Source organism: Drosophila virilis, chromosome 5 (genome assembly GCF_030788295.1).
Source record: "Drosophila virilis strain 15010-1051.87 chromosome 5, Dvir_AGI_RSII-ME, whole genome shotgun sequence".
Lineage (NCBI taxonomy): Eukaryota > Metazoa > Arthropoda > Insecta > Diptera > Drosophilidae > Drosophila > Drosophila virilis.
Window position 1 is genome coordinate 8082556 of NC_091547.1, and position 12967 is coordinate 8095522.

The 12967-nt window shown below is 42.9% G+C and overlaps 2 protein-coding genes across 3 annotated transcripts; one reads left to right on the forward strand and one right to left on the reverse strand.

Moving 5' to 3' along the window:
• The first annotated feature begins 443 nt into the window (after positions 1-443).
• On the forward strand, positions 444-4735 carry BBS9 (Bardet-Biedl syndrome 9). Its single transcript, XM_002050699.4, has 9 exons — positions 444-757; positions 819-1292; positions 1353-1486; positions 1541-2208; positions 2271-2536; positions 2595-2829; positions 2888-3054; positions 3750-3879; positions 3942-4735. The coding sequence occupies exons 1-9, from the start codon at positions 444-446 to the stop codon at positions 4488-4490; spliced, it is 2937 nt and encodes a 978-aa protein (XP_002050735.2). The 3' UTR covers positions 4491-4735.
• A 1761-nt stretch (positions 4736-6496) lies between these two features.
• Positions 6497-7727, reverse strand: LOC6624752 (venom allergen-1). Of its 2 annotated transcripts, XM_002050698.4 has the most exons (4): positions 7501-7727; positions 7292-7433; positions 6841-7235; positions 6497-6786 (listed from the first exon to the last, which is right to left on the reverse strand). In XM_002050698.4, the coding sequence occupies exons 2-4, from the start codon at positions 7421-7423 to the stop codon at positions 6525-6527; spliced, it is 789 nt and encodes a 262-aa protein (XP_002050734.1). In that variant the 5' UTR covers positions 7424-7433; positions 7501-7727; the 3' UTR covers positions 6497-6524. The 2 variants fall into 2 exon arrangements, with proteins under 2 accessions (XP_002050734.1, XP_032292151.1); XM_032436260.2 differs by lacking the exon at positions 7501-7727 and having other exon boundaries at positions 7292-7467.
• Between the last annotated feature and the right edge of the window lie 5240 nt (positions 7728-12967).

Genomic DNA, 12967 nt, shown 5'->3' on the forward strand with positions numbered 1-12967 from the left:
ACTTACGAGTAGATGTTTCTACCTATAGGATCCATACCTCGGACAGGATTATGAACGTGAATGGAATTAGCCAAACGATTTTGTATCCCAGACTGGAAACTTGACCAGGTTGCATCAATTTAAAGAATTTATATATAATATGTGCATTCTTATAGACTCCGACATCTGTTTTAGTAATTTAACAAGGATATATGCACAGCTTGTGAGCGGAATTGAGAGCCAGGAAAGCAACGACATGTATCCTGTTCTCTGCAAACGCTGATTTCAATAGGACCTAAATTATTTGATCCAGACTTCATTCTTCAACCATGGTGTAGCTATATAGCAAGAGTATATAGTGTAACCTTATGAAAACGCAATATATATTGCAAGGATGTTAGACTCACCCGCTGCTTCAACCCTTACGTAATGTTGTTTAGCTCATTGTGACCTGTCGCATCGCCATGGCAACAGTCTGTGGCACAACAAACACCATTGCCAGTCAGTTGCCAGTCAGCCGCAGCATGTCCTTGTTTAATGTGTGCAGCTGGTGGTCAGCGCAATGTGGCGACACCGTTGGCGACTACGATGTGGCCAGTTTGTTGTGTGCACGTTTCGGACTGGAGGCGCAGGAGAAGGATTACATCATTGTGGGCTCGCAGTCCGGACAGCTGAGCATTTATTATCCGCATGGTAATGCGTTTGAGGCGACGGATTTGCTGCTGGAATCGCAGCTGACGGCGCCCATACTAGGTCTCTATGCGGGCAAATTTAGCGGGTACTTCAGCTATGGAGCAATGCGAACTCTCTAGAGGATTTATCCATTAATCAATTCGCAGAAATGTGCGCAACGAGAACACCAATCAACTGGCCGTGCTGCTGCCTAATGCGATTGTCATCTACAATGTGCAGGCGCTGAGTGGCTTGGCCGATTATGGCGCCCAGCTGAAGCTGCAACAGCTGGCGGAGCACAGGTTTCAGCGTGTCGCCTTCTCCATGTGCCAGGGTCACTTTGGCCAGGTCAAGGGCCGCGAGTTCTTCTGTGTGGTGCACTTGGATGGCACGCTCACCTTCTATGAACAGGACGGCATCAGCTACGAGTGTCGTTTTCCCGGGCAACGCAGTCTGCCCGCTCCGGTGGTCTACTGTGAGCGCACCGATTGCTTTTTTCGCTTGAGCGCCACCTGGCATCTGCAGAGCTTCAGCTATCAGGATCTGTCCCATTCGCTGGTCACCAAGAGCAGCTACCAGCCCATTTGGTCGCAGTGCATTGGCGAGGGCATGCTCGACATGCGCGTGGTCCAGCTAAAAGAGTGAGTTGCATTTGGCTTGAATATGTTTTTGGTTTCCGGTTGACAGTTGACAATCTGCAGAAGTTGCTCCTACATCATGATTCTGGGCGAGCGCAACTTTATCTGCCTGGACGACAATGGAAAATTCAATTTTATACTGAAGTTGGACTATGCGCCTAAATGCTTTTACAGCTTTGTCGTGGGCTACTACTGGGGTAAGTGGCAGATTGGCTGCCGGAAAGGTCAGTGATTGCATCCTCCATTTGCAGAGCCTGGTGCACGTCTAATAACGGCCATTGTCTCGGACGCCGCCAAGCTGCACATTTACGAGGAGGCCAACATTATTTGGGCGGCTCAGTGGCAGCAGCCGGCGCCTGTGGCCATACAGCGCTCCAATGTCCAGAGTCTGGCGGGCAGCATTGTCACTCTGACTGCCACGGGCCAGCTGACAGTTGGCTATTTGGGCGCCCAGCCGTATCAGTTCCAGGTGCTGCCGCTCAACATGGAGGAGCTGAGCTTTGCCGAGGCGCACAAGCAGCTGCAGCAGCTGGAGGATGAGATCAAGGAGTCGGTGGACATACGCGACATGGATGCACTGAATCAACAGGCTGCGGATCAGGTGCGTCTCCATTTTAGCATACAGCGTGAGGTGTTCGATGACTTGGACACGCTGCTCTTGGACGTGCCGGCGGATGTGGCCGTCAAGGAGCTGCCCTCGGCCAAGGGATTGCTCAGGCTGAAAGTCAAGACAGAGCTGGCAGAGCTGCAGCTGATCATACAAACGCCCAACGGCGTGCGCTGCAGCCAGGAGACACTCAGCCTGACGGATGTGCCAGCGGGCAGCACCCAGGAGCTAACGCTCGACTTTTACATAGCCGAACTGCTGCATGTGCACAGCACACGTGTCGAGGTCTTTGCCTCGTTTGTTAGCCCGCGGGTAAGCAGCAGGTGCAAGCAACTACTGCTCCTCTGACTAATCTTTGTGTCCTGCTCCGCCAGGGCATACCTCGGGTGCTGCAACAAAGTGCTCATCTGCCGCTATCCATGTTCTATCGCAGCTGCCAGCCACAGAAGGCGGCGGGCATCAAGCTGACCTACACCATCAACAGCAAGCATGTGCCGCCCAAGCTGGCCACCTTCTTTGGTGAGTTCCTGGAGGCGGAGAGCGATGCTCAGGCCCTGGGCCTGCAGCTGCTGTGCCCCGGCCTGGAAAAGCTAACCGAACTCATAACCGTGGTGGCAGCCAAGAACTCGAATCGAATCAGGTAAGCGTCCCATCTCAATTAGCTAGGCTTTACTGTAGCTGGCCATATTTTTGCACAGAATACAATCGGACTGTGTGGAAACGTTTGCCATGATCCTGGAACGCATTGTGAATACCACCCTGCAGCTGGACAGTGATGCGAGCCTGCTCAAAATGCACAAGAAGAAGCCCAAGCGAGGTGTACTCAATCGCTGTGTGGAGCGCATCATGGCCGCCCCCTTTATACCCGCCCAGCCCATACTGCATCGCGCCGATGTGCACCACGAGACACAGCAGAATATACGCAAGCAAACGGTATGTCCGAGCCAGGTGAAAGCCAGTTTATTTGTAGTCAACTGTTTTGACATTGCAGGAACAATTGGAGGCGCTATGGCAACAGTTCAAAAGCCTGCAGCGCCAGCTACAGGAACAATCGGAGAGCGAGCCGAAGGAGGCCCTCACCATGCAAATCGAGGCGAACTACGACCACCTGATACTGGAAGGCGATAAACTGGTCGAAATACGGCGGGACGAGCACAGGTAAGTTGTCTGTTCGACCCGTAATTACACACCCACGCATAATGCATACAGTGTCTAAAAACTGTTTTCCAACAGTTGCTGAAACACGAAATTCGATTTTTTTTATAGAGTATTCAATTTCACTTATCTCATAAATCATATATATATATATATATATATATATATATATATATATATATAAATTATATCAAAGGTTTTGTTGCACAATTTCCTAGCTAAATTTGATGCAAATTACGTTTTTTACCATGCTTTAGCCTTATTTTATTAAAATTCGACTCATAACTAATTTCCATATGAAAAATGTTCTGAAAATCCGGTTTTCAATGAAATATTTTATTTTTTTTACTATTCCATTTATTTATTTTTTCTAAATTTGTCTTGTGTTGGGAGTTATCTGAGTTTTCTTTCCAGGGATATATTCCTGATTTCTATCGCAAAGAAAATTGATTTTTATATTGATTTTTTTTCATTGAATATATTCATTTAATAATTTTAAAAATTGTTTTAAACATCGTTTCGCCGTTTCTAGCGCACTTTCTTGCCCGTCTTGTTTTGTTTTTTTTTTTTTTTTAATCAATTTTGTCAACTGGCTGAACTTATCTTAGAGCCACTGTGTTTAAGTGTATGTGTACCTGATGGTAATTGACAAATGAGTTGTTTATTTTTGTTTCGGCCCGTGTTCGGCTCGTGTCCAGGCAGCGCAGCGACCTCAACTGCGCCGTATCGTTAGCCAAATGGATAATACATGCATTGAACCTGGAGGAGCGGGTGGTGAATGTTGTCAGCTCGGTGCTGAGCGTGCCTGTAGAGGATTGGACAGAACTGGTGGGTAGTGAATGACGCATGTTTTGAAAAATGAAAGAAACTAAATAGATGTGCGTGCATAGAGCTGGGAGGAATCGATGGCGCCCGGCATCGATATGCTGCACCATTTCGGACCCTTGATGCGATCCAAGTCGACATCAACCCACGGCCTGCTGGATGGCAGCACCAACAAGGACAGCTTCGACTACAGTCGTTTCAGACGTCATTTCGCAACGCTCTTCGACCGCATAGTGCGCTTGGCCACATCCTCGACGGATGAGCAGGCGACCAAGCGGACCGCAAACACGGATCAACAAGTCGAACAGGTGCCGTCTGCACAACCGCTAAACGAGATTGGCAACATGCAGCGCATGTTGGGCGACAGCATGGCGCCAGTGGCACGCGCAGGCAAGACCCATTTGGGCACCTCACTGGAGGCTGTGGAGGACGAGGAGGAGGAGTACGATGAGGACGACTTGCGCGACATGGGCTACCGCAAGGACTATGGACCCGCAGACGCAGCCGGCGGCGAGCAGCAGCAAAGGCAGGGCAAACGCTCCGAGTGGGTCAACGAGGACTTCGAGCTGCCCACCACCGAGGAACTGTTCAGCGATTTGGGTATTTGGTGGTAGCCTCTACGCACACATCTAATTCATTCTTATTCAAGTAGATAAATCTTAAATATATATATGTTTGAACTATCAAAGAATAGACTTGCATTGGTTTATTACCTTGAGAATACAAGAATAAAGTATTCGATATGCAGAAAAGCTCAGGATTATGGAAATGGGCAGCATCATTTGACTAGCAACGGAGACTCTTCCCAATCTTAGCAGAGCTCGCCAGAGGATGGCATACAAAAAATGAAGCTACAAAAATGTAAATTAAATTGCTGAATGCAATAACTAGAAAAAAATATATAATGAACGATTTCTCTATCGGACATTGGTTGCAAATATTATGCAAGAACTAACATTGAGCAGTTATTTGCTGTGGTCTAATCGAAGGTTCCGGCTGGCAATAGAACTGGATTTGGTCTGGTTGCAGCGCGGGCTCCGCTCATGTGGGCGTGTGTATGAACTCGTTTATGATGCATCGCTGCGCAGATAAAACACGATAAAAGTCAAAGATATAGCTGCACGTTTACACACGCATTGTTCCAGGCCCAGCTGCAGTTCGCCTGGCCAGACTCTGTCAGACAGCCAGACGCTGCGCTGCGTCTGGCATGCATCGTGTGGGCTTTGATCCCCTGTCAACTGTGGTCTCTGGCCTGTGCCTGTGCCTCGAAATCCAAATCCCACACATGTAGCTGTAACTTATATGGAGTGTTCAGTTTAACCAGCCGCAGGCTCAACAATGCCTCGTAAATTGGCCGCAATTGAGTGAGAAATGTCGACATCCACGAGCCCAGCAGGAGTAAGTCCCTCCCTTCGCCGGCTGCCTGGCTGCGCCGAGTGCATTATGTTTGTGCTGTGATGCATTCCATTAGGTAGATAATAAAATGAAATTGGACGGGTTAGCTTAAGCTTCTATGACGCTGTCATACTCACGATTCTTCGGTTTAATGTGTAGATGTCTTAGACACACTTATTTTAAACGATTGACTCTCTTAATCTTTATAGAAATGAAGGTAAACAAGTTTATGATTTCTATTTTTCTGATATTGTGTGTGTTTGAAGGAAACATTAGGGCAGGGAGTTTAGTTTTAGTCCTCATCCAGATCAAGGTCACAAGGCTCAAAGTTTGGTATTAGCAAAGATATATATCATACAGTCTCTCCTCCTATTGCCTATCGCAATCTATACAAATGCGCCATGGATTTAACTCCTTTATGTTTTGGTTCCATAAGACAGACAGACGCTGCTCCTGACAGGCGACGTGTGTGCTCTGATCTTGGATAATTTGTAAACTGTAAATCAATTGAATGAGAAATTGCGACATTAATGAGCTCAGCGGGTAGTTACCTTGGGTGACCCGAGATGAGAGATACCGAGATACCTTAATCTCGATGCACCTTTTTGACTTAAATTAATTTTCTCAATTTAAGGTCAATCACATGCAGAGCGACAGCTTGTTAGGGATAAATACCGTACTTTAAGTAACTTGAGATTATAGAATTTCGCATATTTTAAATGCAATTTGATGCTATATATGTTTTTGGAGATCGTTGAATGAAGTTTTCGGCTAACCTTCTTTTCACGAAATTAGTCTGAATAACTTATGATTTTTTTTTTTGAAAAGGTGTTTATTATATTAATCGTTCATAAATCAGGCGAGCGCTTTTAATGCTTAATTATTAACAAATATCGTAAACATCGATTTGAAGCCCTATAAATTATGGTCGACTTGGGTTTGAGATCGAGCCTCTCGGGGGGAAGCCCACAATTCCAGGTTCCAAGTTTTGTCCCACTGTGCGAGTGCGAACTTTTCACAGCTTTTGTCGCGTGCGATTTAAATGATATTTAAATATTATATATTTACGGTATTGTTCATTAGCATTAAGTCAATTTGGCTGGCAATTAACAGCTTCATTCTTTGAACGGAAACGTGCATAAACAAATAAAAATGTGAAGAAATGTGAAAAGGCTGACAGAGGGATTCAACCGGAAGAAAGCGCCTCAAATCAAAACAAATCAAAGTATTTATATCTTTGGTAATCAATTTAATCAGTAATCATTGTAATTGGGATTGTATTGCTCTTTGAGCGAACACAATGCCGGGTACTTGGGATTCGCACCTGTTTCACACTCCGAGGCAGGTTCACCCACCTTGTAGACATGCACTCCCACGGCATAGGTGCTGGCATAGTTGCAGGCCATGTTGTAGATGTAAAGGAATGGGTATTGAGGATTTGTGAAGCGCATCATGGCACAGCCGACGTGCGTATTGCGATCCACCACAGTTTCCGCAAAGTGACCATATTTATCCCTGGGAAGCAGCTCGGTTAGTTGAGATATTAAAGCAGAACAGGGATTGACTCACAGATGCCTGGCCACACGAAATGAGGTTATGTAGCTGCTGTCGATGAGTGGATACTCGCCAAACCATAGACCCATCGAGTTCTCCACAATGCCCCGCACATTTAATGGCATATTCCGTTGCCGGTCCACACCGCACAGATTCTGACCGACATTGCGAAAGCGATACGAGTTATTGCAATCGTCGTGCTCCAGATGGCATGTCTTCAAGTTCAGGGTGGCCAAATATTCGAGCTCCTCGTCCCAGATCATTGTGGCCATGCGCGCTGCCGGATAGTAGCCGGGCAGAAGGCCCGCGGCAATAAAATTCCTCCGCTTGTTGTGCTCGGCCAGGATAAAGTCGCGATGTGGCTGCAAGTTGATCATGACCGCATCTGGCGCACATCTCTCATGGAATTCCTGCAGAGAAACTCAGTTAGTGGTGGCTGCTGCCGTTGCGACAGATCAAAACTTACGCCAGTATTGTTGCAGGCCACGTGGATGGTGCCCGCGGCACACAGCTGCTCATCGCACCAGGACTCCGTGCTGGCCACAAACGCTGTCAGGCTCAGCAGGCAGATGCATCCCAAATATGATCTCAGTGTCATGTTCTGGCCGCTGCAGTAAATGTATTGGAAATGCAAATTCTGGCAGCTGGCAGCGAAATATTTATATGAAAACGAACCGAAATCAAATTTTATTTTTGGATATTTCGAGCGTCCATTTGTAATAAGCAGCCGTCAGGTGCAGTTGCCCCAAACCCAAGTCGATGCGTCGGTTAAGGCAGGTCACGCTGCCTTTTACAAATTACAAGTGCACACACATTAACGGTCAAAATGTGTGAAGTGACGTCACAACACGTACAGAAATTAAACTAACCGCAACCTGCATGTTGCGATCGACTTGACAATTGGTTTACATTACGGTTTGTTGAACTTTTCTGGCCATCTCAGCTAAATGTTATTGTATTTGTTATTAATTAATTAACTTATATATTTCCAGATATGTATATACATCTTCAGCTGGAGCATTAATAAACACAGGCAAGGATTTCACAGAGAAACTCTTAAAATAGTTGGCAGCTCCTTAAACGGTACAAAAGCCGTGTCCCGCATTGCCAACTGCTTCAAAATGTCGCCAATATCAAAGCGATTGGCAATATTGTTATCGAATTGCAGTTATCGGTAGCTAGGATGACGATCGACGCGTGCAAAGCCTTTGCGATTTTTTGTTTTAGTTTTATTCAATTGAAAGTGATTAAGTTAAGTGCAAGTGTGTTTATTTGTGTGTTATTAAAGTGCAACTTAATCCTTCGCCATGCCGCCAAAGCGCGTGTCAAGTGCAAGTCCAGAATATCAAAACGGAGCGTCTTTGCCGCGCGTTGGCCAAACACAAACTGGCGGGAACTGCGGTAAGCCTGGGTTAAAAGCCTTTCTATTCTTATTTAACAAGTTGGTAGCCAAGTAAGTTCAAATTGCAGTTCAGCATAGGGTATAAACTGATGTTAATCTAAAAAAAAAAGGTAAACATTAGAGCACATTGAACTCAACTCTTCTGAGAAAACCAAACCATTAACTTGACTCAAACAAAGTTAAATGAAGTTCATGTAGCAGAGCTGACATCTAAGAAGGTTGCCCCAATGTGGGTGTTGCTTGCTGACTATGTGAATTTTAGTCGAAATTCATGTCAAAATCTTACCCCTTAGTTTCGTATATAGACACGATTTCCCCGAGATTTGGTTTTTTATGCTCAGTTTTCCCTCTTATATAATCTGGCATTAAAATCTGACTATGTGAATTTTAGTCGAAATTCATGTCAAAATCTTACCCCTTAGTTTCGTATATAGACACGATTTCCCCGAGATTTGGTTTTTTATGCTCAGTTTTCCCTCTTAAATAATCTGGCATTAAAATCTGACTATGTGAATTTTAGTCGAAATTCATGTCAAAATCTTACCCCTTAGTTTCGTATATGGACATGGCTCAATATTTCCCAACCCCATAACTCCGTCAAATCTCATCCGATTTCCCCTAGATTTGTTTTTTTATGCTCAGTTTTCCCTCTTAAATAATCTGGCATTAAAATCTGACTATGTGAATTTTAGTCGAAATTCATGTCAAAATCTTACCCCTCAGATTCGTAGATAGACATAAGTGGAATTTCCCAACCCCATAACTCGGTCAAATCTCATCCGAGTTCCCCGAGGTTTGGTTTTTTCCGCTCAGTTTTGCCTCTTAAATAATCTGGCATTAAAATCTGACTATGTGAATTTTAGTCGAAATGCATGTCAAAATCTTACCCCTTAGTTTCGTATATAGACACGATTTCCCCGAGATTTGGTTTTTTATGCTCAGTTTTCCCTCTTAAATAATCTGGCATTAAAATCTGACTATGTGAATTTTAGTCGAAATTCATGTCAAAATCTTACCCCTTAGTTTCGTATATGGACATGGCTCAATATTTCCCAACCCCATAACTCCGTCAAATCTCATCCGATTTCCCCTAGATTTGTTTTTTTATGCTCAGTTTTCCCTCTTAAATAATCTGGCATTAAAATCTGACTATGTGAATTTTAGTCGAAATTCATGTCAAAATCTTACCCCTCAGATTCGTAGATAGACATAAGTGGAATTTCCCAACCCCATAACTCGGTCAAATCTCATCCGAGTTCCCCGAGGTTTGGTTTTTTTCGCTCAGTTTTGCCTCTTAAATAATCTGGCATTCAAATCTGACTATGTGAATTTTAGTCGAAATTCATTTCAAAATCTTACCCCTTAGTTTCGTATATAGACATGGCTCAATATTTCCCAACCCCATAACTCCGTCAAATCTCATCCGATTTCCCCGAGATTTGGTTTTTTATGCTAAGTTTTCCCTCTTAAATAATCTGGCATTAAAATCTGACTATGTGAATTTTAGTCGAAATTCATGTCAACATCTTACCCCTTAGTTTCGTATATAGACATGGCTCAATATTTCCCAACCCCATAACTCCGTCAAATCTCATCCGATTTCCCCGAGATTTGGTTTTTTATGCTCAGTTTTCCCTTTTAAATAATCTGGCATTAAAATCTGATTATGTGAATTTTAGTCGAAATTCATGTCAAAATCTTACCCCTTAGTTTCGTATATAGACATGGCTCAATATTTCCCAACCCCATAACTCCGTCAAATCTCATCAGATTTTCACGAGGTTTGGCTTTTTATACACAGTTTTCCCTCTTAAATAATCTGGCATTAAAATCTGACTGTGTTTAAGTCGAAATTCATGTCAAAATCTTACCCCTTAGTTTCGTATATAGACATGGTTCAATATTTCCCAACCCCATAACTCCGTCAAATCTCATCCGATTTCCCCGAGATTTGGGTTTTTTATGCTCAGTTTTCCCTCTTAAATAATCTGGCATTAAAATCTGACTATGTGAATTTTTGTCGAAATTCATGTCAAAATCTTACCACTTAGTTTCGTATATAGACATGGGTCAAAATTTCCAAACCCCATAACTCGGCCAAACCTCATCCGATTTCCCCGAGGTTTGTTTTTTTATGCTCAGTTTTACCTCTTAAATAATCTGGCATTAAAATCTAACTATGTGAATTTAAGTCGAAATTCATGTCAAAATCTTACCCCTCAGATTCGTAGATAGACATAAGTGGAATTTCCCAACCCCATAACTCGGTGAAATCTCATCCGATTTTCCCGAGGTTTGGTTTTTTTCGCTCAGTTTTCCCTCTTAAATAATCCGGCATTCAAATCTGACTATGTGAATTTTAGTCGAAATTCATGTCAAAATCTTACCCCTCAGATTCGTAGATAGACATAAGTGGAATTTCCCAACCCCATAACTCCGTCAAATCTCATGCGATTTCCCCGAGATTTGGTTTTTTATGCTCAGTTTTCCCTCTTAAATAATCTGGCATTAAAATCTGACTATGTGAATTTAAGTCGAAATTCATGTCAAAATCTTACCCCTCAGATTCGTAGATAGACATAAGTGGAATTTCCCAACCCCATAACTCGGTCAAATCTCATCCGATTTCCCCGAGATTTGGTTTTTTATGCTCAGTTTCCCCTCTTAAATAATCCGGCATTAAAATCTGACTATGTGAATTTTCGTCGAAATTCATGTCAAAATCTTACCCCTTAATTTCGTATATAGACATGGCTCAATATTTCCCAACCCCATAACTCCGTCAAATCTCATCCGATTTCCCCGAGATTTGGTTTTTTATGCTCAGTTTTCCCTCTTAAATAATCTGGCATTAAAATCTGACTATGTGAATTTAAGTCGAAATTCATGTCAAAATCTTACCCCTCAGATTCGTAGATAGACATAAGTGGAATTTCCCAACCCCATAACTCGGTCAAATCTCATCCGATTTCCCCGAGATTTGGTTTTTTATGCTCAGTTTCCCCTCTTAAATAATCCGGCATTAAAATCTGACTATGTGAATTTTCGTCGAAATTCATGTCAAAATCTTACCCCTTAGTTTCGTATATAGACATGGCTCAATATTTCCCAACCCCATAACTCCGTCAAATCTCATCCGATTTCCCCGAGATTTGGTTTTTTATGCTCAGTTTCCCCTCTTAAATAATCCGGCATTAAAATCTGACTATGTGAATTTTAGTCGAAATTCATGTCAAAATCTTACCCCTCAGATTCGTAGATAGACATAAGTGGAATTTCCCAACCCCATAACTCGGTCAAATCTCATCCGATTTCCCCGAGATTTGGTTTTTTATGCTCAGTTTCCCCTCTTAAATAATCCGGCATTAAAATCTGACTATGTGAATTTTCGTCGAAATTCATGTCAAAATCTTACCCCTTAGTTTCGTATATAGACATGGCTCAATATTTCCCAACCCCATAACTCCGTCAAATCTCATCCGATTTCCCCGAGATTTGGTTTTTTATGCTCAGTTTTCCCTCTTAAATAATCTGGCATTAAAATCTGACTATGTGAATTTAAGTCGAAATTCATGTCAAAATCTTACCCCTCAGATTCGTAGATAGACATAAGTGGAATTTCCCAACCCCATAACTCGGTCAAATCTCATCCGATTTCCCCGAGATTTGGTTTTTTATGCTCAGTTTCCCCTCTTAAATAATCCGGCATTAAAATCTGACTATGTGAATTTTCGTCGAAATTCATGTCAAAATCTTACCCCTTAGTTTCGTATATAGACATGGCTCAATATTTCCCAACCCCATAACTCCGTCAAATCTCATCCGATTTCCCCGAGATTTGGTTTTTTATGCTCAGTTTCCCCTCTTAAATAATCCGGCATTAAAATCTGACTATGTGAATTTTCGTCGAAATTCATGTCAAAATCTTACCCCTCAGATTCGTAGATAGACATAAGTGGAATTTCCCAACCCCATAACTCGGTCAAATCTCATCCGATTTCCCCGAGATTTGGTTTTTTATGCTCAGTTTCCCCTCTTAAATAATCCGGCATTAAAATCTGACTATGTGAATTTTCGTCGAAATTCATGTCAAAATCTTACCCCTTAGTTTCGTATATAGACATGGCTCAATATTTCCCAACCCCATAACTCCGTCAAATCTCATCCGATTTCCCCGAGATTTGGTTTTTTATGCTCAGTTTTCCCTCTTAAATAATCTGGCATTAAAATCTGACTATGTGAATTTAAGTCGAAATTCATGTCAAAATCTTACCCCTCAGATTCGTAGATAGACATAAGTGGAATTTCCCAACCCCATAACTCGGTCAAATCTCATCCGATTTCCCCGAGATTTGGTTTTTTATGCTCAGTTTCCCCTCTTAAATAATCCGGCATTAAAATCTGACTATGTGAATTTTCGTCGAAATTCATGTCAAAATCTTACCCCTTAATTTCGTATATAGACATGGCTCAATATTTCCCAACCCCATAACTCGGTCAAATCTCATCCGATTTCCCCGAGATTTGGTTTTTTATGCTCAGTTTCCCCTCTTAAATAATCCGGCATTAAAATCTGACTATGTGAATTTTCGTCGAAATTCATGTCAAAATCTTACCCCTTAATTTCGTATATAGACATGGCTCAATATTTCCCAACCCCATAACTCCGTCAAATCTCATCCGATTTCCCCGAGATTTGGTTTTTTATGCTCAGTTTTCCCTCTTAAATAATCTGGCATT

Excerpts from the sequence above, each read along its gene's own strand:
- BBS9 (XM_002050699.4), top strand. The coding sequence starts at position 444 with ATGGCAACAGTCTGTGGCACAACAAACACCATTGCCAGTCAGTTGCCA. Across the intron at positions 1,487-1,540 it reads TGTCGTGGGCTACTACTGGG|AGCCTGGTGCACGTCTAATA; the intron begins GTAAGTGGCAGA and ends CTCCATTTGCAG. Across the intron at positions 3,880-3,941 it reads TAGAGGATTGGACAGAACTG|AGCTGGGAGGAATCGATGGC; the intron begins GTGGGTAGTGAA and ends GTGCGTGCATAG.
- LOC6624752 (XM_002050698.4), bottom strand. The coding sequence starts at position 7,423 with ATGACACTGAGATCATATTTGGGATGCATCTGCCTGCTGAGCCTGACA. Across the intron at positions 7,236-7,291 it reads TGGCCTGCAACAATACTGGC|GAATTCCATGAGAGATGTGC; the intron begins GTAAGTTTTGAT and ends GTTTCTCTGCAG. Across the intron at positions 6,787-6,840 it reads TTTCGTGTGGCCAGGCATCT|GGATAAATATGGTCACTTTG; the intron begins GTGAGTCAATCC and ends GCTGCTTCCCAG.